The sequence below is a fragment of the Idiotropiscis lumnitzeri genome, unplaced genomic scaffold, assembly GCF_059441095.1.
Source record: "Idiotropiscis lumnitzeri isolate Australia: NSW breed Sydney's pygmy pipehorse unplaced genomic scaffold, RoL_Ilum_1.0 HiC_scaffold_23, whole genome shotgun sequence".
Taxonomy (NCBI): domain Eukaryota; kingdom Metazoa; phylum Chordata; class Actinopteri; order Syngnathiformes; family Syngnathidae; genus Idiotropiscis; species Idiotropiscis lumnitzeri.
This window is the reverse complement of record NW_028283561.1, coordinates 347,816-375,000: the sequence shown is the minus strand read 5'-3', so window position 1 is coordinate 375,000 and position 27,185 is coordinate 347,816. Positions and strand designations below refer to the sequence as shown.

At 42.0% G+C, this 27,185-nt stretch overlaps 1 protein-coding gene across 1 annotated transcript in view; it reads left to right on the top strand.

The window, feature by feature from the left end:
- The window catches only part of nkx1-2b (NK1 homeobox 2b), a 46,790-nt gene extending 27,877 nt beyond the window's left edge, over nucleotides 1-18,913 (top strand). Inside the window, exon 3 of the mRNA XM_088287068.1 lies at nucleotides 17,262-18,913. Coding sequence (XP_088143194.1) covers nucleotides 17,262-17,995 — 734 coding nt within the window. The 3' untranslated portion in view covers nucleotides 17,996-18,913. The remainder of the gene's footprint in view (nucleotides 1-17,261) is intronic.
- The last annotated feature ends 8,272 nt before the right edge of the window (nucleotides 18,914-27,185 follow it).

Genomic DNA, 27,185 nt, shown 5'->3' with positions numbered 1-27,185 from the left:
ATACATACAATACATTTACAATAAAACTTTATTTATATAACGCATGTAAAAAAGCGCTTTCCATATTATGTAATATAAATTAGGAGGAAATTAGAACACAAATTAAAACACATAAACAAATATACAGTAGAAACCAGAAGAACAGCAGAACAGCAACAGTCTCATGTTGAGCCAAAAGCTAGAGAATAAAAATGTGTCTTCAAACGAGTTTTAAAAGTGGCAGCAATTAGGCCGCAGACCTGAGGCAGCGGACAGGTGCGTAATTGTGGAGGAGCTCACAGAGGTACATTGGGGCGAGGCCATTTCAAGATTTAAAGACGAACAGAAGTATCTTAAAGCAAACTCTAAAGTGCACTGGGAGCCAGTGAAGAGAGGCCAAAATTGGGGTTATGTGATCTGTCTTCAGACGCTACAATATGCTAGCCTCGCAAAAAGGACATCATGTCTGTGTACATATATGAGTCGTGAAATCCCTTCAGCCATTGTAATTGTTACGACCGGCTCTGCTAGGGAAGGAGGGAAGTAACATAAACCAAGCTGTTATATGGTGTGGAAAGAGTTTACAATTTATTTTTAGTAAAGCAAGGAGGTTGGTTCTAAACAAAGGATCTTAATCAACCAGTATTAACAAATGAGTACAAATAACAAAAGCGAGTGTCTCAAGAATTCACACAAGTCCAAACAAGAGACACAACGAGCGCAAGCGAGGCGAACTGAACTGTAAAGTTCCAGCCGCCCTGAGCAGCTGGACCGAGGTCCTTTTATTGGTCCCAGCTGCACAGGTGGAGCTCGTTGATGGGGACGTCCATGTGTAACGAGCAGGCAAGCAGTCCACCAACGGGGAACGAGCGGCAAAGCAGTCCACCAATAGGGAACGAGCGGCAAAGCAGTCCACCAATAGGGAACGAGCGGCAAAGCAGTCCACCAATAGGGAACGAGCGGGAAAGCAGTCCAGCGATGAGGCACAAGTCCATTGATTTACAAACGAAAGGGTACAAGAGCTACTGGCATACACGAAGGGAGTGGCCTTGTCGGTGGGCCCTCGCCCAGGGCCGTAACATAATCAAAACCCGTCCATTTAATGAAGGTTCCCTTGACAACCAAAAATTAAATCTATTTTGAGCTTTATGTATGATGGGTTTAAAATCCAGAGAATTTCTCTTTTTTTTTAATCCTTAGTAATTGTAATTCCGAGATGTAATACCTCATTTATTATTGGAATACCATAATATTCCTTCATGGCCATAAGCTCACATTTACTTTTGTTCAAATATAGACCAGATTTTTTCCAGAACTATTTAATCAAGTAAATGAAATGGTTATTTGGTTTTCATTCTGTAAAAAAAAAAGTGTAGTGTCATGCACAAACTGTGTGATAACCAACTCTCTATTAATACAATACAATACAATACAACTTCATTTATATAGCGCATTTTACAAGGAGATCATTTTAAACAAACTGGATTTAATGTGGTCTGCAAGTAGCTAGGCCACTATCAGAAAGAGGTACAGAGAGGCGGGGCACCCTACCCTTAACACTAGGACTATCGTTTTTTTTTTTTCACATACCTAGCATTGCCATAGCTGGTCATTTGACGAACCCTCCAAGAAGGGAGAGGTGTGTTGGGGGATAAGATGAGCTATTGTTTAGTTAACGTGTATTAGCCCCAGGAGAAAGGTGTGAAAAGGCAGTGAGTCACCCCACAGGGGATTTGTATATAACATGTCATGTGTCATTATCCACACCACTTATCCCGTACAGGGTCACGGGAGCCTATCCCAGCAGACTACGGGCGAAAGGCGCACTACACCCTGAACTGGTCGCCAGCCAGTCACAGGGCAGACATAGACACCGTCACTGAGTGGGAATTGAACCCACGCTGCCCGCACACAACTCAGGCGAGTGTACCACTCCACCATCAGTGACTCTTGTTATATAACATCTATTGACCAAAGTTTACCCTAACTTGTAATTGTGAAATGTTCCCCCTGCCCGATCCAAGCCTCATTCTCCCTGAGCATCCTGAATTTTTCAAATGTATTGTTTTAGTTCATTCACAAAGGTCTCTAAGTAGTATATTTACCTTTGTGTATATGCCATTTAGCTGATAATATATAATAATAATTTATAAGAAGGTAAATAATGTAATTTAAAAAAAAAAAATAATTCGCAGGTGGATAGTTGTTGAAGTTGAACACGTATTTTCAAAACAAAGGGAAACACTTGGCTTCCACTGCCCGTCTTGTGATACAACAGGAATGCAGTGTTTGCATTTCTCCTACTGAATTTGCAACAATGTCTTGGTTGACTCGTGCTGCAAGATTGTGTGAATATAAAGCAGAAGTCTTCAATCCTGTTCCTGGAGGGCCAGTGTCCTGCCTGTTTTCCATCTCTCCCTGCTGCGACACAACTGATACAAATGATCTGGATTGTTATAGAGCTTCAGCAGACCATGCTGATTATCTCTATTACGGTGCGCCTTGTCCATTTAAGTGAATATTTTAGACTTTAAAGTGTGCCTTATGCTTGTGAAAATACAATAATTTGTATTTTGCAGTAATTCTAATTCCTGCGTTTGAATAATTTTTGTTATTGTTTCTAAAAAACGTTGCCACTGTAATGGTCGAACGAGAATGGCATACAGCACGTTCACTCACTGCCTTGTTCGTGAACGGGAAATTATTTAACGTTCACTCTTTTTTTCAGTAACGGCGGTGATTTGACTTCTTTTGTTGTTTTCTGTTTTCATGGAAGACGAACAAAATTTGCCCCTATCTATGTGTTTGCATTGATGTACTGTAATCACGTCAGGCAAATTGTTTCATTCGTGTTTGGTGATAATGCACCAGATTTGCAAAAAAATATATATATAATAATAATAATAATAATAACTAGAGCTGCGAGCAGGTATAAAATGCCCTCGCAACCCTGGCAACTTTGGGTTACTGGCACGATGGAAATGTGAAATATTTACAATAAATACTGCGAGGAATCTTCTAGAGGAATTTTTGTGTTAGAGCAGCTTTTGTTGCCAAAGCCACGTCAATGTGAGAAGTAAATTCAAAATGGACGACTTTCTGTGCAATTTAGCATATAGCTTCAAGAGGCTTTATTGTAGGTCAAGGCCTTGTGCTTACTCCATCAAATTTTTATAGAGCTAGGTGAAACACACATCTGGGGATGCTTTTTTTTAAAGTTTCTAGGTGACGATAGTGAGCAGTTTTTAAATAAATTGCACAAGAAACTCATAAAATATTGATGATTTTGCCAAGCCTATGTTTTCAAAGTCTCGTGAGTTTTCGTTCATATTTAGATCCTCAAAATAAGTGTTCTTTTCTTGGAGAACTGTGCGAAGCCACGCCCACAGCTTTTCACGAAAAATTACAAATTTCGTATTGTAACATACTGAAGGCCAAAACACTCATCCGAGCAAATATGAAGTAGACCATGTTAACCTGCTCGGAGAAAGACATCAACGAAAATAACATGTATTTGCTTTAACCAGAAGGTGGCGCTACCAATACGATGAAAAATAAGTTCGTAGATGTCTTCAGGCCAGTTCTATTATCAAATATGATAAATCTTCACCAGAAAGTAATGTGTAGTTAAATTAGAGCAGCTTTTGTTGTCAAAGCCTTGTCAATGTTTGAAGTAAATTCTAAATGGCCGACTACCTGTGCAATTTATAGCACATGGCTCCAAGAGACTTTTATGTAGGTCTTGGCGTTGTACATATTTCATCAAATTTTCAAAAAGCTAGGTGAAACAAACATCCGGGGTGGCTTTTTGGAAAATTTCTAGAGGGCGCTACCGAGTCATAAACCTGCACTACAAACTAATAAAGTATTGATTATTTTACGTGACCTCATGTGTGTGCAAAGTTTCACGAGTTTTCGTGCATATTAAGAACCTCAAAATAAGCATTGTTTTATTGGTGAACTGTGCAAAGCCACGGCCACAGCTTTTCACGATAATTGACAAATTTCATATTGTGACATTCTGAAGGCCTAAACACTCATCCGAGCTAATATGAGGTAGACCTTTTTAACCAGCTCGGAGAAAAACATCAACGAAAATAACTTGTATTTGCTTTAACCAGTTGGTGGCGCTACCTCTATGATAAAAAATAAGTTGGTAGATGTCTTCAGGTTTGGACTTTCCTCAAATGTGAAAAATTTTGCGACGATAGGATCATCTGAGTGATGTTACAGGAGCTTTTGTTGCCAAAGAGAAAAATCTGACTTTGCGGCACCGTAATGGCCACGAAAAGTCGCTGAAAAGTCACAAAATTCGGCTGTGACTAAGTCTTGAGGCTGTTCTGACAAATTTTCAGTCAGATTCCTTAAGATTCTTCCGTGCCTTACGTTAAAATGTAATGTAATGGTTTTGTTATCACTAGGTGGCGCTGTGTGTATAGCAGAATAATCACCTATAGATGTCTTCAGGTCGTGACTCTTTGTGTACAGGTGAAGTTTTTGATTTTTTTGGGGCTTGTGCATTGGACTTAAGCATTTTATCCGTTGTGGCGAAGGAAATATTAAATGCAAAATTTGAAGCCCCCGTCCCCGTCATAGAGTATTTTGAAAGCTAAAAAATTTTGTCCCAGTGTTTGTTCCAGGTCTTAAAATGGTACAGCCTAAATTTTAAGGCAATTGGATGAATCCTTGAGGATCAGGGTGCAAAAGAATGACCCCTGTAAATGTGCAAAAATGGGCCAAAATTGAACATTCAAAAATTCATAATTCACTTCCTGTACACTTTAGACTATGGCTGCAATGGACTTTTTGGTACGTCTCGGGGTGCTACACGTGCCTGTCTATCTTCGTAAGCCTATGTCAAACGGGCTAGGATTGGTTTTTATTTTGGTTGTGCCGTTTACGCCAACGTTAAAATGTAAAATTTTTCGCCAGGTCCGATGAGAATGCAAAGTTTCTCAGCGGTCGCTGCTCGGGCCTGAATAATAACACTACAAAAAAAGTTGTGATTTAAATGTACGACACAATTTAAATTTTAAAACCAGCATAATCATGGTTATGGTGATAAATACTAATACATTTATTTAGGATGACATAAACACATGGCCGGTGTTTTTTTTTCTCTTCTTTTTTGCACGCGTTACAAAGTGCAGGCTTGTCAATTGAAGCAGATGACTACATGTCTGGTTATTAAACGTTCTGTTGCGCTGAAAACGAGAATTAATAAAACATAGCATGCTATTGAGCAGTTACGACAATCACAAACAGAGCGAAGACTTGCATTTCGTCACAAGTTAAAATGCTTAAACAAAGCCCTCCCACTCCCCCACGTCATTCAAAGAGTGTGGATGGGTATCCAAAATCCTCACCTTCCCCCACTCCATGCAAACCCGGCTACGGTTACATTCATTCACATATACTCGCACATCAGAGGGAAAATCTCGCAACCGTCCTTGAGATTATATCAGTGAACAAACAGGGTGGCTGGAAAAGGCAGCAGGGGCCTCAGAACATTTCTTGATTGTGGCGCTTGTTTGTAAATTATTTTTAGTGCAAAAAAAGTGACACAAAAATGAAAGAGCCTCTGATGCGCTGCTGCGTTGATTTGCGGTCGAAACCCGCCCCGTCACCTCGCTGCAAGATTGTATTGAGACGTCCGTTTATCTGCGCACCTAATGACGACGTCACACTGTTTAATATATTGTAACGTTGTTGAAGAAATCAGGCCAAGCGGCGATCTAGCAGCACACTCTTTTATTAATAAAAACGGTTACTGTAGGCCGGAACCACGCACGACAACCAACATAACACTGACTAGAGTCAGTTAAAAATCAGTCTCTCCTAACGCTCTCTTCTTTCCTTCCGCCTTCTGCCATCCACCCCCCTGTTGCCTTCACAGCCTCTCCAGAGGACAGGAAACCAAAGAACTTGTGAACTATTTACAATGTTGCAACAATATTTCTGCAATATATTTCGTTGCCTCAATCCCCTGACAATTGTGTTTGTATGTTCTGGGTTAGTAAATAAATAAATAAATTATATTAAGTACATTTACTGCTACTTTTGCGAGGATCATCCTTTGGTGCCCTGTGTGCCTACCACTCAATGCTGCTGAGATTTTCCCTCTGAAGTGAGAGTATCTCTGAATGAATGTAACAGTGCATGGAGTGCGGGAGGGGGAGGGCGATGTACATGCTTTTGGACTAGTAAGGAGATGACTAAGACCAAATCTAAAATGTCTGCCATAAACAACGCTGTATTTGAATCAAGTGTGTTGCAGCAGGGAGAGTTGGAAAACAGGCAGACACTGGCCCTCAAGGAAGAGGATTAAGGAACCCTGCTCTATGTGACGCGAGACCCAATGCGCCAAAACACAGAGCACCAATTGAAGCGCGGAGCGGTAAAAAAATGGAGCACGCAGAAGATATTGAAAACACCAGTCCCTGGAAAGAATAGGAAAGGCATTGCCTAATCTGTCCGTCAAGAGACAGTGCCATAAAAGGAAAGGCCGTGGATATGTATACAAACAACTAAATTTCTAAAAGTATTGTGTGTTTTGCCGCTGTCGTAATTATATGAAGTGAAACACAACACGTGCTGGACGACGCCTCAGTTCGGATGCCGTCTCTACAGCAAGCTGTCATATGTGTCAATAATGTGGCCCAAACAGGGGCAAATCCAATTCGGACACTTGCTAAAATCAGTTTGGACAGTCAAACTTAAAACTCGGATTAGAGAAGGAATCTGATTTGAATCCGATATGCCCGCAGTCTGAACACACCCAAAGATGAGCCGAACAGTTGTGCGACACAAAACAAGAAAATTGTGACTCAGAGCAATGCACATGTTGACCATCCAAACTATTGAGATACACAGGAAGCAAGAAACCACAAGAGCACAGAGGAATTGGGCGCAGTCCTACAATGGTCAAAATCAAATGACAGTTGTTGGTTAAACAACAGGAACTTTATACTTTGCCTCTACAAAACATGTCTTCAAAGGAGATCCATTGGAATACAGACCCTTTACGATGTTATTCCAGCATGGTGTGGCGAGAGGAACAGTGGAGGATCATTTGAAAAATGATTACACTATCGCTACAGCATACATTAATAAAGCTTTGAATTGGCCTGCCATAAATACAGCTGTTGGTGAAGCTCTATATAGTTTCTCAATACCTGTATCACTGCCCTATTGAATGCAGATTACCTGGAGGAGTTGAATAATGTTGCTAACATGCGAGCCATCATCAATAAACTGAAATAGAAACAAGCTACAAGACGCCAAAAGATCTAAAGATCTAGTTGGGTTCATTAAGATCGTGCTACATCCACAGTTTGGTGAGATCAAGGATGATGTGAAAATCAAGTCAAGCAATCAATAAACCTCACTACAGAAAGGGCAATGGGAACGTGATTTTCGTAACAAATGCTACACCAGTGGGCGGCGCGGTGGCCGACTGGTTAGCACAATGGCCTCACAGTGAGAGACAGCATCGGTCGTGGGTTCAATCCCGGCTCCGGCCACCCTGTGTGGAGTTTGCATGTTCTCCCCGTGCCTGCGTGGGTTTCCTCCGGGTACTCCGGTTTCCTCCCACATTACAAAAAACATGCATGGCAGGCCGATTGAACACTCTCAATTGCCCCTAGGTATGAGTGTGAGCGTGGATGTTTCCGTGTGCCCTGCGTTTGGCTGGCAACCAGTTCAGGGTGTCCCCCGCCTACTACCCGAAGATAGCTGGGATAGGCTCCAGCACCCCCTGCGACCTTAGTGAGGAGAAGCAGTATAGATAATGGATGGATGGATGGATGCTACACCAGTGAACAACCATACTGTCGTCGCAATACCAGAAACGAAGACAGACCCGAAGACTGGAACCAGATAAGTCAGTGCTTTCACCAAATCCAGTATCTTTTGTCAAGGGGAACATCATCATCAAACAATGCAAAAAAAATTCCTTCTCAAGGAAAAGTGACTTTGCCAGAAACAAGGCCACATGAGAAAGTTCTGAAAAAATGAAGTGTGACATCTCTAAGACAGCCAAATGTGCTACATTTAAGGAGCACAGACAAGCCCACTACATTAGATAACACAATATCACGAAAACAATGAAAGACGTGCTCCGAAATTTTTTTTAAAAGATTTAAAGAAAGCAGTGGCCACAATGCGGCCGGTGATCCAAACCTCATTCTTGCTATTGTTCCGGTTCTAGTAAAAGCTAAGAAAGGCAACACAGTGATTGCTTCATATCCTTTCCTAGATCCATGCCGTACTGAGACTTTTTGTACATACAAGCTTTTGGATGAACTCTGTGTGCACGGAAGAAAATTTGACATTCTTCTTACAACCATTGGAGGAAGAAAATTGTTTCCAGCACTGTAATAACAGTGTTGGAAGTGAGCTGCCTGAATTGCTGCAACTTCACAGAGTTGCCTTTAGTGTTTTCTCTGAAACGTATCCCTGCTACAAAAAGCAACTTTACACATCAAAAGGATATACATAGATGACCTCATCTAAAGTGAGTATAAATCCCCCACCTCAATGGAGAAATAGATCTATTGCCTGGGAATAATGTTCCGAAATCAATGGAACTAGAGCAAGTCATTTGGAGCTAGAATGATGGACCATATGCTGTAAAAACAATATTTAGAAGGACAGTGAAAGAACCACTGACGCAAGACAACTACAAGACTGCAAGAAGGAGTGACACTCCTCAAGATGCTCCTCAGATAATTATGGCAGCTTCATGGCTGCTCTGACTGACAAGTGTTATACAGTGATGGTTCCTGCCACAGACTTGAGCTGTAATGATGAAAGGTGTTTGGGGAATTCCACACATCGGAGCGTAGACTGTGGCGCTTCCTATCACTGAATGGGAGGCTCATGTAGAGATCGGACCTCACCAGCCCTTGGATTGGAGTCGTCAGCAGATTCAACCAAGAACCCCCGGCCATAATGGCAGGTGTGAAAGCCATGTTCCACCAAAGCAAAGGACCACCAGAAGACGCTGACCTGATGTGATTTCTATGGTGGGTATAGGGAGACACCAAGAGCACTCTGGCAGCGTACAGGATGGATGTACACATTTTCGGTGTTACTTCATCCGCTGACCTTTGCTAGTTATGCTCTCAGATGATGTGCCCAAGACAACAGGGATCTGTTCGACCCTGAGATGGTTGGCACAGTGTTGCAGAACTTCTGCATCGATGACTGCCTGAGATCAGTCAGCATCGAGGAAGAAGCTGTGTTACTGTGTCATGACATGAATGCTGTCTGTCAAAAAGGGGGCCTCAATCTGACAAAGTGAATCAGCAACCCACTTGGAATGCTGCCATCTGTGGTTCTACTTGTAAAACAAATCTTACAAGAACTGTGCAGACTTCGTTTAGCCAGGATGATGTGGTTCCGGATGTTCTGGTTCAGCAATGTCCTGAATGGATGAAAAGTCTTCTCAGTGAGTTTGAAGTGGTCAGATGTTTCACACCAACACATTTTGGACGGACTGTCTTCTCTCAACTGCATAATTTCTGGGATGCAAGTGAAGAGAGCTACTGCAAAGTGACTTACTTAGTACAATGGAATAGCCGCAAGTACATTGTAATTTTGACATAGGAAAAGCCCGGGTCACCCCACTCAAGCTTACCACCATTCCATGCTTGGAATTAACTGCAGCAACTTTGGCTGGGCTCAAAGACAGAATGTTAAGGAGAGGGTTACAGAAATAGTTGCAGGACTTCTGGACAGATAGCAAGGCTGTTTGTTGTAGATTCAATCATAAACTCCAATCCTGCATGATGGAATCATGCGAGTCAGATTAAGGTTTAGGAGGGCCGCCATGCCAGAGGAGACATAACTCCCAGCACTCTAGGCTAAAGACCTTCGAGTATCATAGCTGATTATTCGAGAAATCCACAACAAAGTAGGTCACAGTAAGTCCGACCATGTTTTTTCCATGATTCATCCAAAATTCTGGACCCTAAGGCAAAATGCAGAAATCAGTAAGGTCCTGTCTAAGTGTGTTATCTACCAATGGCTACATGGTGTTGCTGAACAACAACAGATGTCTAACCTACCGTAGGATAGAGTGTTTCTGGATGAACTGCCCTTCTACAGAACTGGAGTTAACCAGTGGTGGGCAGTGAATGCTTTCAAGGCCTTCTCTGCAGACCTAACATAATCAAGAAATCACGATTATATTCTTTACATTGATATCATATTATATTCTAGTGTTAAATTTTTAGGTTAGAGTTTTTATCCAATCAGAATTCAGCTAGCTCATGTTGGCGGATAGATTTCATAATACCAGTAGCATGCCCTCTTCGTCTGAGGCCTTCAGATACAATTGTGCGGACGTCTGTTCTCTGTGAGCAAGGGAGCTTTTACAGTTGATAGATAGTTGCGATAGCCAATCGGGTCACAAGTTGATGACAATAAGGCCTTCTCGGTGGCCTTAGGTTGGAGGTGAACACGGCTTGTGATTGGATACGCACTCATGAGAGAGCAGCGCTTTGTAGAATCAACACACCAGAAAGTCGTAAGTGGTGACCGTTTGAAAATCTAAAATATATTCTTGCTTTTGTAAACCACAATGGCCGAAGGAGGGAAAAGTGTGGATTTTATTGGATATACAATTTTGAGGCCATTTTCAAGACGGCCCCTTCAAGAGAAGCAAGGTCATCCAGCACTCACTCAGTAGTGTCTTTCCGTATATTATTTCTACATCCATGTTGTCATAAATGATGGTAATATGGGGGGGATTTATTCAAGTCGGACTCAGTCGGACTTCACTGAAGGCCAAAGTCAAGCGTGGGAAAGGAACAGTCAAGAAGGTATGGCGTCATCTTCACCTGCTTGGCCATTTGAGCTGTTCATATCGAGGTGGCAGCTTCCTTGGACACAGACTCATTTATTAATGCCTTCCCTTAATTCATCGCAAGACAGAGCCAGGTTACAGAGCTACGTTCAAACAATGCAACAAACTTTGTCAGTGTGGAGCAGAACTCAAAAGAGCTATACAGGAATGGAACACAACCAAAATCCAAATTATTCTTCTACCCTTTCTTTGTGGTTGATGGGTGGATTACATCTCTACAGAGTGCCACCTACTGTACAGGTAGTGCAAAGCTTTTCTTCATATTATCAATGCCCCGCGACCAAACACGCGAGACAGTCTTGTATACAAATAATTTTATAAAATACAGAAAAACACAACCTTAACAGATTATCCATCCATTTTCTGAGCGGCCTCACCTCACGGGGGTCCCAGCAGAGCTGGAGCCTATCCCAGCCATCTTCAGGCAGTATTAGGGGTACACCCTGGACTGGTTGACCATAAAGGTTTATATACAAATAAATACACATACATATAATATTACACTCAAACAAACATGGCTGTTTCCATTGACTTCATTATTACAATGTGCCAGGATGGCCGAGTGGTCTAAGGCGCCGCGTTCAGGACCCAGTCTCCCCAGGAGGCCTGGGTTTGAATCTCAAATTTCCCCATTGTGGGACTAATAAAGGGAATATTATTATTAATATTATTATTATTATGTCAGGTTTTTGCAGATGATGTGGTTCTGCTGGCTTCATCAAGATACAATCTTCACCGCTCACTGGATCACTCAGATCGCTGATGAGTGTGAATGGACTCGGATGAGAATCAGCACCTCCAAATCTGAGATCATGGTCCTCAGTCGGAAAAGGGTGGAGTGCTCTAACCAGGTCAGGGATGAAGGCTTTTTATCATTCTGTTGAGGTGAAGAGGGAGCTGAGCCAAAATGTGAAGCTCCTGATTTACCGGTCAATCTACATTCTTACCCTCACATGGATGTAAAAATGTTTCCTGTACTCCATGAGCCCTGACTAATTCCAGGGATATCAGATTCACAGCCAGAACTTGTCAGATATCAGTCAGAATCACAGTTAAGATTCTTCATTGGAGGGGAGGAGGCTTGCTGGCCTTTGGTCGGATGGGTGTTTGATTCATAGTGCAATGGAAGGAGCTGAACGGTGGGGAAACTTTAGGCATGAGAAAAAAATGGATATAAATGTGGTGTGAGTTTGATTCCAATAGTAACTCTTCTTCATTTTCTCAGTGGAATCATGTATAGAGTCATTCTGGCTGGGTGAGGTGGAAAGTGGGTGTGAGGGTGAAAGTATTGCATTGGGGTTTGAGATGAGTGGTGGTGGCGATGGTTGGGAAGATGGGGAAAGACTCTCTCTCTCTGAGTGAAGTTGAAGCCTCCTCCTGCATCTGCAGTCATTGATGTAACTGCTCTTTGTAGACTTTGTCCCTGATATTTTTTCCATATGACAGACATACAAACAAGGTACCACCAAATTCCAAACTCAATAAGTCGGTAACCAAAAAGTAATTTATCATGTCACCTTGTGAAGTTCTGATTATCATACCCACACACCCTCCTTGTATTGGGTCATCTCTGTACCTCTTTTTAATTTAGATTATATTAGTACACTGTTTCAGCCCCCCGCCGCTCAACCTATTCAATTGTGAATCCATTAATAGAAACAAAAACTCATTTGAATTTTTCGTATGTGCAGCATTTTGAAATAAAATTCATTCTCCTTCAATTAATATTTTTTGACAATATCCAGGCAAAAATGTGTTTTGCTTTAAATAGCATTTGCACTAACTGTAACTCCAAACAATGTTTTAATTGTAAAAGCCTTGACTGCAAGCAAAGTGGATTTGTGTGATCCCTATATTGTTCCCTAAGGATGTTCCATATTACCCTCTTTTGCCAGAGTGATTATAGTGTTATATTGCGCTCGTGTAATTATGACCCCAGACTTCTTAAACTGTAAGTTAGATATGGAAGGACAAGTGAACAGTATCGAATGCAAAGTATTTTGTGTTCCAGGACATGATTTGCTTTATTTCAAACTACGCTGCTTCATAACACTTTGGTTTGAAAATGCTTAATGTGTGACATGATGTAATAAATTCACTAAAGCTGTTTGTTTGGAAAGACCTTGGTACTTAGAGAGTACTGACACACAAGGCTTTAACAGATTTAACCTTAAAACCAAGGTTTGTTGTCATGCCATCGAACAAATAGGAGGTAAATCTGGTCAACCTGGATTGAGAAAAACATCAAACCTTTTTCATTCAGCCAGTAGGTGGCGCTGTTACTATGATAAAAAATATGTTTGTAGATGCCTTCAGGCCCAGACTATTATCAAATGTGAGAAATCTTTAAAAGTAATTATCATTTGGGTCAGGATAGAACAGCTTTTGTAGTCAAGACAACACTGACTGAAAAAGTAAATTCCAAATGGCGGACTTCCAATTAGATTTAGCAGATACAGTAATACCTCGCTACTTCGCGGTTCACTTTTTGCGGGTTCAGTGCTTCGCGGGTCTAAAAAAAAATATTCAACAATTAAAAATATAAAAAAATAAATAAATATATTATCTATAGCCGCCTCCTGCATTCCTTACGCCACCTCCTATACCCACTACGCCGCCTCCTGCAGCTTCTCCTGCATCGTCTGTGTCAAGCTCGCTTGTAGCGAGGTGAAGGAGGAGGACCCAAAATGCACGGAAGCCAGGCAAGGGTAACTTAAAAGGAATTTAATGAGGGAACTTAAGAGGGCAAACCAGGTGCTGTGAGAAAACAAACTGACGTGACAAAGTGCAAAATAACTAAGAGGAACTAAACGTGACAAAACAAAATGACGAGGAAAACAGGGACAGTGACAAATAACTTATGCGCGTGAACGAGAACGATATCAGGACTCGGCCATGACAGTCAGGGAAAGGAAGCAGAGGGACCAATGTTTCGACGCTAAGCAGTCGGTCCTGAGCGCTTAAGTAGTCCTGGTAATTATGAAGTCAATGTGAAACAGCTGCGTTACTGACGAGGAACCGGTGTGTGGCTGGTGGGCGCGTCTCTCCAGCCATGATGACACGGGACGGGAACGAGCGCTGGAGGAAACGCCCCCACTCAGCTGGGATAACAAAACAAAGACATGGCATGACCGAAACGGGACGTGACAAAAACAAACAAAGACCTGACATGACCGACACGGGCCATGACAGTCTGCGGCGTCATCCGAGGAGCAGTAAAGCTCTTCATGCCCCTGTGCAGTCATTCATCGTTATTACCTCATCGTACTGCACAGGTCTTTTCATCAACTACGCTTAGAAGAACTTATTGTAAGAGGTCAGTTAAATGTTGTTTTTGTTAAGCTCGCGGGTAGGCGAGGTAGCGGGGAGGACCCAAAGATGCGGGAAAGTCAAGGCACGGATAACTTGAAGGGAGTTTAATTAACGACAAAACAGGAAGGCAAACGAGGGAACTGGACAAACACAAACGTGGCGGGGTGCGAAAATAACAGAAGGTGAACAGAACGTGACTAGACCGAAAAGTGACGGGGAGCAAGGACAGTGACAAGTTACAAATGAACATGAACGTGAACGAGAACGGGATGAACGAGCAATCGGGGCAAACGCGTATAGAGGGTGTAGCGGGAGCAATGCACCGACGCCAAGCAGTCGGCACGGGGTGTTTAAATAGTCCGGTAAATAACAGTACAAATGAGAGCCAGCTGGGAGGCTAACGGGGAACCGGTGTGTGCGTCTCATTAGCCGGGCGAGACAGGGCGGGAACGAGCGCTGGCGGAAAACGCCCCCACTCAGCTGAGAAAACAACACGAAAGCATGGCATGGGACGTGACAATAATACTAATCAACAACCCTGACATGACCGACACGGGTCATGACAGTTTCATTGTTTGATTGTTTAACACGAATCTCTCTCTCTACACCCATTTTCTATATGGTATGGTACAATTTTATTCATGTACAGGTATTACTGTAATCTTAAACCCCCAGAAATAGAAATTCTAAATGTTAATTTGTTGCGCAAAACGACGGACTAATTATGTTAGCTAATTGTAGTGTTTGCTTGTTTTTGAAAGCTGATAACGATAATTGGTTGATCGTAAGTAAATTGTTCGGTAGAACAGTGTTCTAGACCCTCAATTATTATTGTAAACAGACAACATATTTTACAGTTTTTTTTTATTATAACATGAATGTCACTCTCTCTCTCTCTCTCTACCCGTATATATATATATATAAAAAAAAAAAATTTTAAGCATTTTTTAAGGTGCGCCGCTACTTCGCGGATTTTCAGTTTTCGCGGGTGGTCTCTGTCCCCATTAACCGCGATAACCGGGGTATTACTGTATAAGAGTAGGCTTTTCATTGGTCTTGGCCTATTATATAGACGACCACATTTTCATGGATCTGGGTGAAACGTACAACAATTTTTTTTTTTAATTTCTTTGACCCATTGTGTGAAAATTTGACAAGATATGTTCATGTGGGTCACGTTACAGCAGCTTTTGTCGTGAACGTGACACAGAATTGTGATGCAACTGCAAAATGGACGACAAGAAACTTTTTGTAGGGCTTGGCCTGTTAAAAAACATAAATTTTCTTAGATAAAGATGAACCGGGGCTGATATTTTTAACATTAGGTTGACCTGCTCGAAGAAAAACGTCAGAGAAAATAATTGGTGTTGCTACCACTATGATGAAAACTAAATTCGTAGATGTCTGCAGGGCTGGACTATCATCAAATATGTAGTGAAGGTAGGATCACCAGTCATGTTTTGCAGTTTTTTTTTTGTTTTTGTTTTTTCTTTTTACCACGGTGAATAATCAGACTTTACAGCATCGTAATGTCCATGCCCATTTGTCGAAATGTCACAATATTAGGTGTAGATTAAGATGAATGTCTCTAGGCTGTTGGATTCATTCAATGGGCTCCACACAGTACGTTAGAATGTAAAAAAAATAAAGAAATTGATTTTTGTCGCTCACTAGGTGGCACTATATGAATAATAACTTATAGGTGTCTACCGGTCTTGACTCTTTATGTGAATGTGAAGGTTGGGAATTTTTTTGAGGGGAGCTATTAAAGATTTCCTCCATTGCGGGGAAGGAAATATTAAAACTTTAATGCCTCGCCTCCATCATATAGTATTTTGTAAAACAAAAGTCAATCTTACGAATCCGCTAGGAGCAGGGTGCAAAAGTATGATCCCTGTAAACGTGCAAAAATGGGCCAAAATTGCACATTCAAAAAGTCATAACTCACTTATTCATTTTAGACTATGGCTGTATAGACTTCTATGTCAGTCTCAGGGTGCTACACGGTCAAGTGAGATTGTTTTTTTTTTTCCCACTCTAGGCCACACAAGAGAGACATTTTGCTGTCATCGTTGATTGCGAATTTAAATCACATTTTTCACCAGGCCCGATGAGTGTGCAGTAGTCACTGCTCGAGCCCTAATAATTATTTCTACAAGAAGAACAGTGACCTCCCAGCGGTCACTGCTGGGGCCCGAATTATACTGAGTAATATTGTAGTTATTAAAGTCAATAGGATTGACTCTTTCAAAAGGTAAGATGATGCCTTCATCATCTTTTATAATTACAATACAATTAAAATACAACAATTCAATTTTAATCAAAATATGAGTAACTATCATTTCAACTGCTCATATGATAAAGCTGCTCAGATAATTTTGTTAGTTTTTGGTCCTTTCCGTCTCGAGAGAATCTGCAACACCGTATAGTACAACCACACGGTGTGCTAATAAAATCTAAAAATAAAGCTTTTAACCAAGACTGCGAAAAATATGAAGACTGATCAAGCATGGATTTCATTAAATTCAAGAAAACCTACAAGTTTCCAAGCTATGAACAACTTGCCACTGTGCAACACTGTTTGAAAAATAGTAGTTGCTTTGAACTAAATATCCGCACTGTCCAATGTAGCATGTTATGCCATGTCATGTCATTATCCACACCGCTTATCCTGTACAGGGTCGCGGGAGGGTGCTGGAGCCAATCCCAGCTGACTACGGTCGAAAGGCGCACTACACCCTGAACTGGTCGCCAGCCAGTCACAGGGCAGACCCAATGTAGCATACCAACACAAAATATATAATAGCAATACACACAAGCACACCCCCACGCACACACACAAACACATGCGCACGCGCACAGCCCCCCCCCCCCCCACACACACAAAATTACTTCTTTTTCCTAACCCGACACCACTTGTGGTCGACTTGGTGACAATCCATATTCTACCAGTTGACGGCGATCTGACTGGTTGGGCACTCCTGTTCTTTGACATCCAACAAATATGCATTTACTGCTAATGCTTACTACATTTGTGATTAGCAGCATTATCTTATAATATAAAAATACAGTGTCTAATCATCATTGTCATATGTTTCAGAAAACTTTGGGTATAGAAGTCCAGATGAGGATGACCTCAACAGAAATTGTACCCCAGATTCAGAGGCACCGGACGGTTCCTATAGCAGCGAAGAAAGCAGTTCAGCGCTGCACTTTAATGGAGACAGAGATGTCGACCAGCAAAGCCTCCAGGACCCGATCAAACAGACAAAGAACCCCAGAAGAGGCCCTGTAGGACAGATTACCAATGTGCAACCCAATGGGAACCAGGGCCCACAAGGAAAGCCGAAGAGAAAACGTTCAGGCTCAGACTCCAAGTCAGGGAAACCCCGCAGAGCTCGTACTGCCTTTACCTATGAGCAGTTGGTTGCGCTGGAGAATAAGTTTAAGTCTACAAGGTACCTATCTGTGTGTGAGCGGCTCAACCTGGCTCTGTCACTTTCCCTAACTGAGACACAGGTCAAGATCTGGTTCCAAAATCGCCGGACAAAGTGGAAGAAACAGAACCCTGGTGCTGACACTTCTGCTCCTACTGGTGCAGCTGGCACTGGGGGAGGAATGGGCGGTGCTCTGGGGAACCTCAGTCCTCTTAGCCCCTCACCTCCTATTAGTGGACATCTAGCCATGCACACAGGCTTTGCATCAGGCCACCATCACCATTCAGCGGGCAGCCTGGTCCAGCTGCCTTTCCTCACTACCAGCCATGTTCTATCCCCATTCATGTTGGGGACACAGAGCTATGCTGCACCCGCCTTCTACAGCTCTCACCTTTAGACACATAGACGCAGTGTACACATGCACACACTGAGCCAAGAGATTGACATATTTCAACATAAGAATAAATGTCATTTATTCCACTCAGCTTGAGTTTTCAATTGTTATTATCCCAGTTAGATTTTATTTCACCTCATTTTGACTCAATGTCAATCTCTATTTAAAAGAGTAAATGGTTATAATGCCCAAGCTCCATATACTCAATGTTGTTAAACCAAGGTAAGCGAATAGCTGATGTGTCCACAGCTGGGTTTCTATTTTCCTTAGAAATGCGCAAAATGAAAATTGCGCAAGAGCAAAGTGGTAATAGAAATACAATGGAAACAAATTACAAAAAATTCTCAAATATTTCAAAAACAGTTTTGCACACTTATGAGGTGTTTTTTAAAAAGTGTCAATATATAAGTAGATAACAAAATTATTATGAAAAGACATTTTGAGACCCAGTACACCGACCCCTCAAGCAGCAATACACCCTCCAACAACGCCAACAGTCACAGCTATACGCGCTGGTTTGATAGAGGACCAGCTGGGGAAAAAGCGAACTGGGGTTTCCCGGGTGACCGGCAATATAGCGCAACCTATCTTTCGTTTGGGCACGCCTACCACCGGGACAGCACGCATGGGCGCATGTGCCACGCACATACCGTCACACATACTGGTGTCGCACGAACACGTCTGCGATCATTTATCTCGGATTGCACACACTGACATGCGTTCCTTTGATGGACCAAAGCGACAGTGACACTTGCAAGGCTACTTTGCTCTGCTAACCGCAAACTGGTACAAGTAAACAAGTCATATGTTTGATAGTTTGTACTTGTGCTACTGCACTATAGAACAAGTCTACTACAAGTCCATGTTATTAAAATGTATTTATTTTATGTTGCTTTGAGTGAAATAAAGCCACAACAGTTGCCAAATAAAACATTTTGGTTCTCATCTTATTCTGGAGCAATGAGCATTGATTCCACTGTTATGTTATCTGTTTGTAATGCAGAATCCTTAATGGTCAATCAGAAAGTCTTTGCTATTGGGTGGAAACTTTGTATTCCCATTTTTAACTAAAACCTTCTTGAGTTTTGTTCTAATAAAACTGGACAAAAACTTTTTTTTTTTTGCATTTCCGTCGCCTAAAACTGACTAAAACCTTTTTGAGTTTTCATCAACTAAAACTGACTAAAACATTTCGAGTTTTCGTCGACTAAAACTAGACTAAAACTTATCACGAATAGGAATTACTAAATCTGATGAAAACTAATAAGCATTTTCATTCAAATGACTAAATCTAAAATGCCTGCCAAAAACAACACTGACTTTTAACTGTACATAAATAGTTGGTCCTTGGGAATGTAACCCATGTTTGGCTCAGCCTTTTTTTATTCCTATTCTTATTTTCTGTTAATGTGATTTTTTCTTAGCGCTGTTACTATTTCCTACGGGGGGCTGAGCCAAACATGGGTTACAGGAACCTGCTCACCCACTGTGAGAAATCATTTGTCAATTGTCATGTCGTCATCCACACCGCTGAGCAATCAGGGAAGAATGGCCTTATTCCGGGAGGTGACCAGGAACCCAATAGTCACTCTTTCAGAGCTATGGCGGTCGTCTGTGGAGAGAGTAAAAATTTATAGGACAACCATCTCTGTAGCACTCTTCCAATCAGGCCTGTACGATCGAGTGGTTAGAAAGAAGCCGCTCCTGAGTAAAATACACTTTGCAGCCTGCCTGGAATTTTGCCAAAGGGCACCTGACTCTCAGAACATGAGAAATAAAATTCTCTGGTCTGATGAGACAAAGATTTAACTCTTTAATGTGAAGCTCTCTGAGACTCTCTGTGATTTAGGGCTAAATAAATTTGACTTCACATGACCACGCCAAACCCAAGAGTTGAATTTGATCAAGCATATCTGGAGAGATCTGAAAATTGGTGTGCAGTGACGCTCCCCATCATAGAGAGATATAATGGTCTACTCTCTGTAAACTTTGACAGCGGGTCAGGCCCCTCCCCCTTGGTCCCGTGCCAAGTCAATGACATCATACTTCCGTCCCCTCCGCTTTGCCCATTTTTAAACTTCCTTTGACACCATGTGGCAGCACAGTGAACAACTAGTGAGCACATCAGCCTCAAAATGCAGAGAAGAAGGGTTTGATTCCTGTGTGGTGTTTGCATGTTCTCCCCGTGCCCGCATGGGTTTCCTCCGGGCACTCCAGTTTCCTCCCACATGGACGGTTAATCGGACACTCTAAATCGGCCCTGGGTGTGATTGTGAGCGTGAATAGTTTGTCTTTATGTGCTCTGCGATTGGCTGGCAACCAACCTGGGGCGTACCCCTTCTACTGCCCAAGGGCAGCTGGCATTGTCTCCAGCACACCAGCAACCCAAGATAATGGATGGATGGATGACAACACGTCCGAGTGTTGTCATACTTACGACGCCCCTATGAAATCCCTTCCGGTGGGTTCCGTTCCAAACCAATGAAGTCATACTTCCGGTTCCCACCATTATAATGTTTCCCCGGCACCGTGCCAAAAGTATGAGCTCACTTCCTACCACACCTCCATATCCATATTTGGTCATCCTATGATGCGGTTCCCGCCAAGTTAAACACAAGAATACCGGGCCTCTTCTGCAGCTTAGTACAAGCCCAGACATGTCTGGTCGCTGGTATAACGTACACCTCGTTATGCCTTGTTGGTATTTACATAAAATAATTGAATTATTCACAGTAGTGCAGTCCATTAGATCTGACATGTCCGGATGATACCTTGATTGCTGGAGATCTCTGTAAGAACGGGGTAAACTCATTAGCAGATTGCTTGGCCTCAACAACTTTGAGTGTCTGCCTAAACTAGATAGGTGAGTACGTTTACTTGTGTGCATGTGCGTGTGTGTATGTGTGTGTGCGTGGGAGTGCGTGTGCGTGCGTGGGTGTGTGTGTGTGTGTGTGTGTGCGGGGGGGGGGGATGTGTGTGTGTGTGTCAGACAAGAACTTTTCACGGTTTTCCACTTCACTTAAGGATTTGTGGTTTTGGCCCACCTATTCAGAAATAACACGGTCCGCGAATGAGGGTGCGGCTTTGCTTTAGGTCCTCTAATGTCATATTGTGAAATACTGCCTTAAAAAAATTACAGTAGGTAGACAAGGACCAGGAGATCTTACAGCGCTCTTTCTACCATGTCTGAAATACAATGTCTGGTTCAGGCACACAAACACATTCATTCAATGAATGTATCTGATATAACAAACTATGATCGAAACAGGCCACCGACTACACCATGATCGAGGAAACACATTCATCTGGATGTTGGACGCAGAAGAGTTTGAAAAGTTTGAATATGAAATTTCTGAACCTCGTCTCTACAGGAACAATCAGGAGGATTATAACTTATTACCATAAAGAAACATCTGGAAAGCGCTTTGTTTCAGCTCCAGCTGTTGTGAAATGTGCTGTTCCAATTTCCCGCTAATTTATATTACACCATATGGAAAGCGCTTTGTTACAGCTCCAGCTGTTGAGAAATGCGCTATATAACTAAAGTTGTATTGTATTGTATAAAGGTACACTGAATTCCAGTGACTGGACTAAGTTGAATGACGTGATACCACAGATTCTAATGGAAACCCTACATTCATCTGAACCTTGAGTTGATCTTTCCATTTCATGGAAGTCAAGGTCATCACCAAGCGAGGAGTAGTTTCAACATTAAATAAATCTATCAAAAGAGAATGAGGAAGGTGAACATGTGAAGCAATCACATTAGGATATTTCAATTTATTCCAACAACAATGACTGTGGAGCATTTTTGATTATTTTAACACAACCCCTTTTAGAATGGCCGTTGGAATAGGAAATGAATGAAATTAAAGAAATGCAATAAGGAAATCAGATTTCTCTTGTCGTTTTTATTTTGAGGATTGGAAAAAACAACAAAAGAGAACATGCATAGTTGCAATAAAACAGAGCCTTCATTGATAAAAATAAACATTATCCTTTTGAAAAGGTAAAGTATATAAAATCAAGGTAATTCAGTTTAAGCTTGACGTTTGTGCAAATGCCAAGCAAGACAGTGCACGGGTAATCGCAACAGCATCCTCATATCTTTTTACACGCGACATTGCAGCTCTCCTCGGACCTGCGCAATAATAACATTAATATCGCGTTTAATGTGACTTCTGTTTTCACTGGTCAAGCTTTCCCATGTAAGATGCAACTTCAATCTTGAATAGATGTTCTGATGTTGATTAATGACACTATGGAGGACTGAAAGTGCCAAAATTAAATAAATAAACACACCATGAAATGTTTAATTAAAATTATCATTGTTTCATTCATTCATTATATTTGAAGGCACATTTTTATTCTTTAGCTTCCAACTCAACATGAGACTGTCACTGTTCTCCTGTTCTTCTGGTATCTATTGTATATGTGTTTTTGTGTTTGAAGTTGTGTTCTAATTGCACGCTAATTTATATTACACCATATGGAAAGGGCTTTGTTACAGCTCCAGCTGTTGTGAAATGCACAATATAAATAGCAAGTTGTATTATATTGTGTATATGGAATTAAATTAATCAGATAATAAATAAATGCAAATTTAAATAATTAAATAAGTGTCATTAATCAAATGTTTCATTTATTAATTAAATATAGATTGAAATGAAAAATGTGTCATTAATTAACTTCCAAATGATTATATGTAAAAAAAACAAAACATCAGACTTCCAGTGGAGAGGGCAAAATGGAGTATAAATTTGTTGTGAAGCAAACTTTTTTAAAATATCTTTGATATTTTTGGCTATATTTTTGAGTATTCCCCATGGCATCTGGAACATGACTGACGAAAAAAAAAAGACATGAAAAACGATGACCCGCTCACCTCGACTAACCAAGTTAGCATGGTAGGACTCACTGGCCTGCTGGAGGAGCATTGCAAATCCATAGCTTCGACGATGTTGGCGGAGTTCAAATTTGGATTTAACTTCTGTGTCAATGTGATGTTTTAAAAGAACGAGCGGACAACGCCACCTGGGGACTTGCACCCCAGGAGTATGAAACAAATAAAATTAAAGGCACTTCAATGAAAACTAAACTTGACTCTTTGCAGTCCCTTGTCAGGAGCTATGGCGAACTGATTGAGAGCTTGGAGTCCGGCCTCAACCAGACTGATGACCGCATTCAAAGTTTGGAGGCTACGGTCTCCATGCTAACGGAGGCCTGAAGAGGCTTCTGTTTTTCTGACTTCTCTGGATGATTTGTAGGTCTGTTATCTTTTTTTTTTTTGCTGTTGTTATTTTTGTCCCATCCAAGCATATATGTGTGTGTGTGGGTGTGTGTGTGTGGGGGGGGGGTGCGTGGGCGTGTGTGTGTGTGTTTTACCCCCTTTTTTTTTTATACACCCCAAACTCCCATTCCCAACCCTCAGGGCATCTTCTCGCTTCAAGTCTTCCCATGAAGGGTGAGTAATGTTTTATTTTCTTTCATTTCGTGGTTGGAGCTGTAGATTGCTGTCATGGAATGTTAGGGGAGTCAATATGGCAACAAAGAGGTATAAGGTGTTTTCACACTTAAAACAATTTAACGGTGATATTTGTTTTGTCCAGAAAACTCACAACAAAAACTCTGAAGTTACCCACCTAAAGAGACCCTGGATGAGTCATGTACTCCACTCAAAATTTTCTGCAAGGGCTAGGGGCGCTACGATTATTATTAATAAGAATACAACATATGAACCTACACATGATGTGCCGGTACTTTTTGTCAGCTTTTATGCTCCCGTGTAGGATGATGATCAATTTATCACTCGTCTCTTCTCCACTTTTCCGGATATCAATCAACACTATCCAATCATAGGTTGAGGATTTTAACCTTATTCAGAATCCTGTTTTAGATAGGTCCTCTTCTAGCCTCTATCTACACTTAAATCTTATCTCACCACTACATGCGGACCAACGTGGTATGAGCAACACTTGGATATTCCTATTTCCTTCTTTTTTCGTTCTTCTCTAATGTTCACCACACCTATTCTGGGATAGACTTTTTCTTTTTGGACAATAGGTTGCTGGATTGGGAGAATTCATGTGAATACCATTGCATCATAATTTCTGACTATGCCCCTACCTTTCCCAAACAATTCACTCACAAATACTAATTGGAAGCTTTCCCATTTTCTTTTGAATGATTCAGAATTTGAACTTTTTTTCGACAAGAAATTTCCACCTATTTTAAAAGAAATGACACCCCAGACATCTCAAGAGGTACTTTATGGGTGGCATGCAAAGCATATTTGAGGGGTAACTCAACTTGTTAGCATCTCAGAGGAGGAAGGCTGAGATGGGCAGGTTATCCTGGCTCTCGGACCAGATTCTCCAAGTTCATGTGCAACATGCCGCTAGCCCCTCAGCTTGTCTTTACAATGATCATCTCAAGCTTCAGGCCGAATATGATCTTTTGACAGCAACTAAAGTGGAAGTGAAGCCGCTGAGGATGTTGCCGTTACTTTGAGACAGGGGACAAGGCCAGTAGACTTCTTGCTCATCAGACTAGATCAGCGACTCTCTCTTGGCTGATGCCAAGGATTAGGTCAACAATTGGAGCAGTAATTTCGACCCAAACATTGATCAATGATACCTTCTTGGATTTCTACTCAAACCTGTATGAATCGGAATGCTCACCGGGAGATTGTGAGGGTTCTAACCCTCTCGAAAAACTTACTTACCCGACAATTGATGTGGATGTGGAAGAAAAGATGGATGCCCCGCTCATGTTGTTAAAGGCTGCCAGGATGGCCGAGTGGTCTAAGGCGCCGCGTTCAGGACCCAGTCTCCCCACGAGGCCTGGGTTCGAATCTCAAATTTCCCCATTGTGGGACTAATAAAGGGAATATTATATTATTATTATATTATATTATATTATATTATTATTATATTATATTATTAAAGCTGCGTGAAGCAATTGGACAGCTGCAGTTTGGTAAATCACCTGGCACAGATTGCTATAAAGTGGAGGTTCAGAAATTGAATGCAGATTTGTTGGGACCACACTTGGTGAATGTGTACAATGAAGTGTTCTCCCTTGGCAAGCATCCTCCGACCCTTTCTGAGGCTGACATTTGCCTTCTGCTTAAAAAAGATAAGAACCCTCTGGAATGTGGAAGCTACAGACCCATCAGTCTTTTGAATGTTGACCAGAAGAATTTGGCCAAAGTTCTGGCTACAAGATTTTAACAGTCACTGTCTGGGCTGATACCGAACGACCAGACTGGGTTTATGGCTGGCAGGAATTCGTTATTCAGTACTAGGTCTCTTTTCAACATTTTGGCTCCCCTGGTGTTGATGTGCCTGAGGTGGTGATCTCCTTGGATGCGGAGAAAGCATTAGCTCGGGTTGAGTGGAGATACGTATTCCAAGTTTTGGGTAAATTTGGCTTTAGTTCTGGAAGGGTTCCGTTACCTAGGTGCGTTTTGTACTTTGACTTTTGAAAACCTTTTCAATATGAATTTCCATCCGCTAATGTAATGTAGCCGTAAGGGGGCACAAGCCAGTGTCTTCTTCTGAAATACAGAGAGTTGTGTCAGGAAAGGCATCCGACGTAAAACTTTGGCCAAATCAAACATGTGAATCAAATATCTGACTTCCATACCGGATCGGTCGAGGCCCGGGTTAACAACGACCGCCACCGGTGCAGCTGACGTTGGTGGAAATTGGACTACTGTTGGTCAAAGAAGGAGAGGAGGAAGATGTGTTCGAAGGAAGAAAGAAGAAGAACACAAACAGTCTAGGACTGAGAGTAGGGACTTTCAATGTGGGAATTATGACGGGAAAAGGTAGAGAGCTTGTTGACATGATGCAGAGGAGGAAAGTGGACATACTATGTATTCAAGAGACCAGTTGGAAAGGGAGCAAAGCTAGAAGTTTAGGAGCAGGGTTCAAGTTGTTCTATCACGGTAAAGATAGGAAGAGAAATGGAGTAGGAGTTATTGTGAAAGAGGAGTTGGTTAGGAACGTCCGGGAAGTAAAAAGAGTGGCAGATAGAATGATGAGCTTGAAGCTAGGAATCGAAGGTGTGATGATCAATGTTGTTAGTGGGTATGCGCCACAGGTAGGTTGTGAGCTGGAGGAGAAAGAGAACTTTTGGTTGGACCTTGATGAAATGATTGAGAGCATCCCTAGAAATGAGAGAGTTTTCATTGGAGCAGACTTCAATGTACATGTTGGGGCAGGAAACTGGTGATGAGGAGGTGATGGGCAGGTTTGGTATCCAGGAGAGAAACGCAGGAGGACAGATGGTGGTTGACTTTGCAAAAAGGATGGAAATGGCTGTTGTGAATACTTATGATGACTTACAAGAGTGGAGGCAGGAGTACACAGGTAGAATCAGAATCAGAAATCCCTTTATTGTCATTGTACAGTGTGCAACGAGATTAGAGAGCTCTCCTATCCAGTGCAATACAACAACAATTTAATCAAATATATAAATGAGATAGATAAAAGAATAAATGATGAGATGGAAACTAATACGAAATTGGACAAATAAAAACAAATGACGTCGCTGTTCTGCAAGGTAAGGGTGGTCTCGTGTGTGTGTGAGAGTTCAGAATAGAGATGGCTCTCGGAAAGAAACTGTTTTTCAGTCTATTAGTCTTTGATTTGATGCACCTGTAGCGCCTGCCAGGGGGCAACAGGTCAAACAGGTGTGAGTTTGGGTGGGTATTGTCTTTGACGATATTGAGAGCCCTGCTGAGGCACCGGGCGGTGTAGATGGCCGACAGTGAGGGGAGAGGGCAGCCAATAATCCTTTGCGCTGTTTTGACCGTCCTCTGGAGCCTCACTCTGTCCACCTCAGTGCAGCCGCTGTACCAGGTGGAGACACAGTACGTCAGCAGGCTCTCGATGGACGAGTGGTAGAAGGCCAGCAGCAGCCTCCTGTCCAGGTTGAATTTCCTGAAGACTCTCAGGAAGTGCAGACGCTGGTGGACCTTCCTTACCACTGCTGTGGTGTTGTGTGTCCAAGAAAGGTCATTGGAGATCTGCACTCCCAGGAACTTGAACGTGTGGACCCTCTCTACACGCACGCTTTCGATGCAGAGGGGTGGCGGCACCGTCTTGTTCCTCCTGAAGTCGATGACGAACATATATCTTGAAGAACTTACCTTGGAAAGCAGTGGGGTGGAGATGGGTGTATGCGT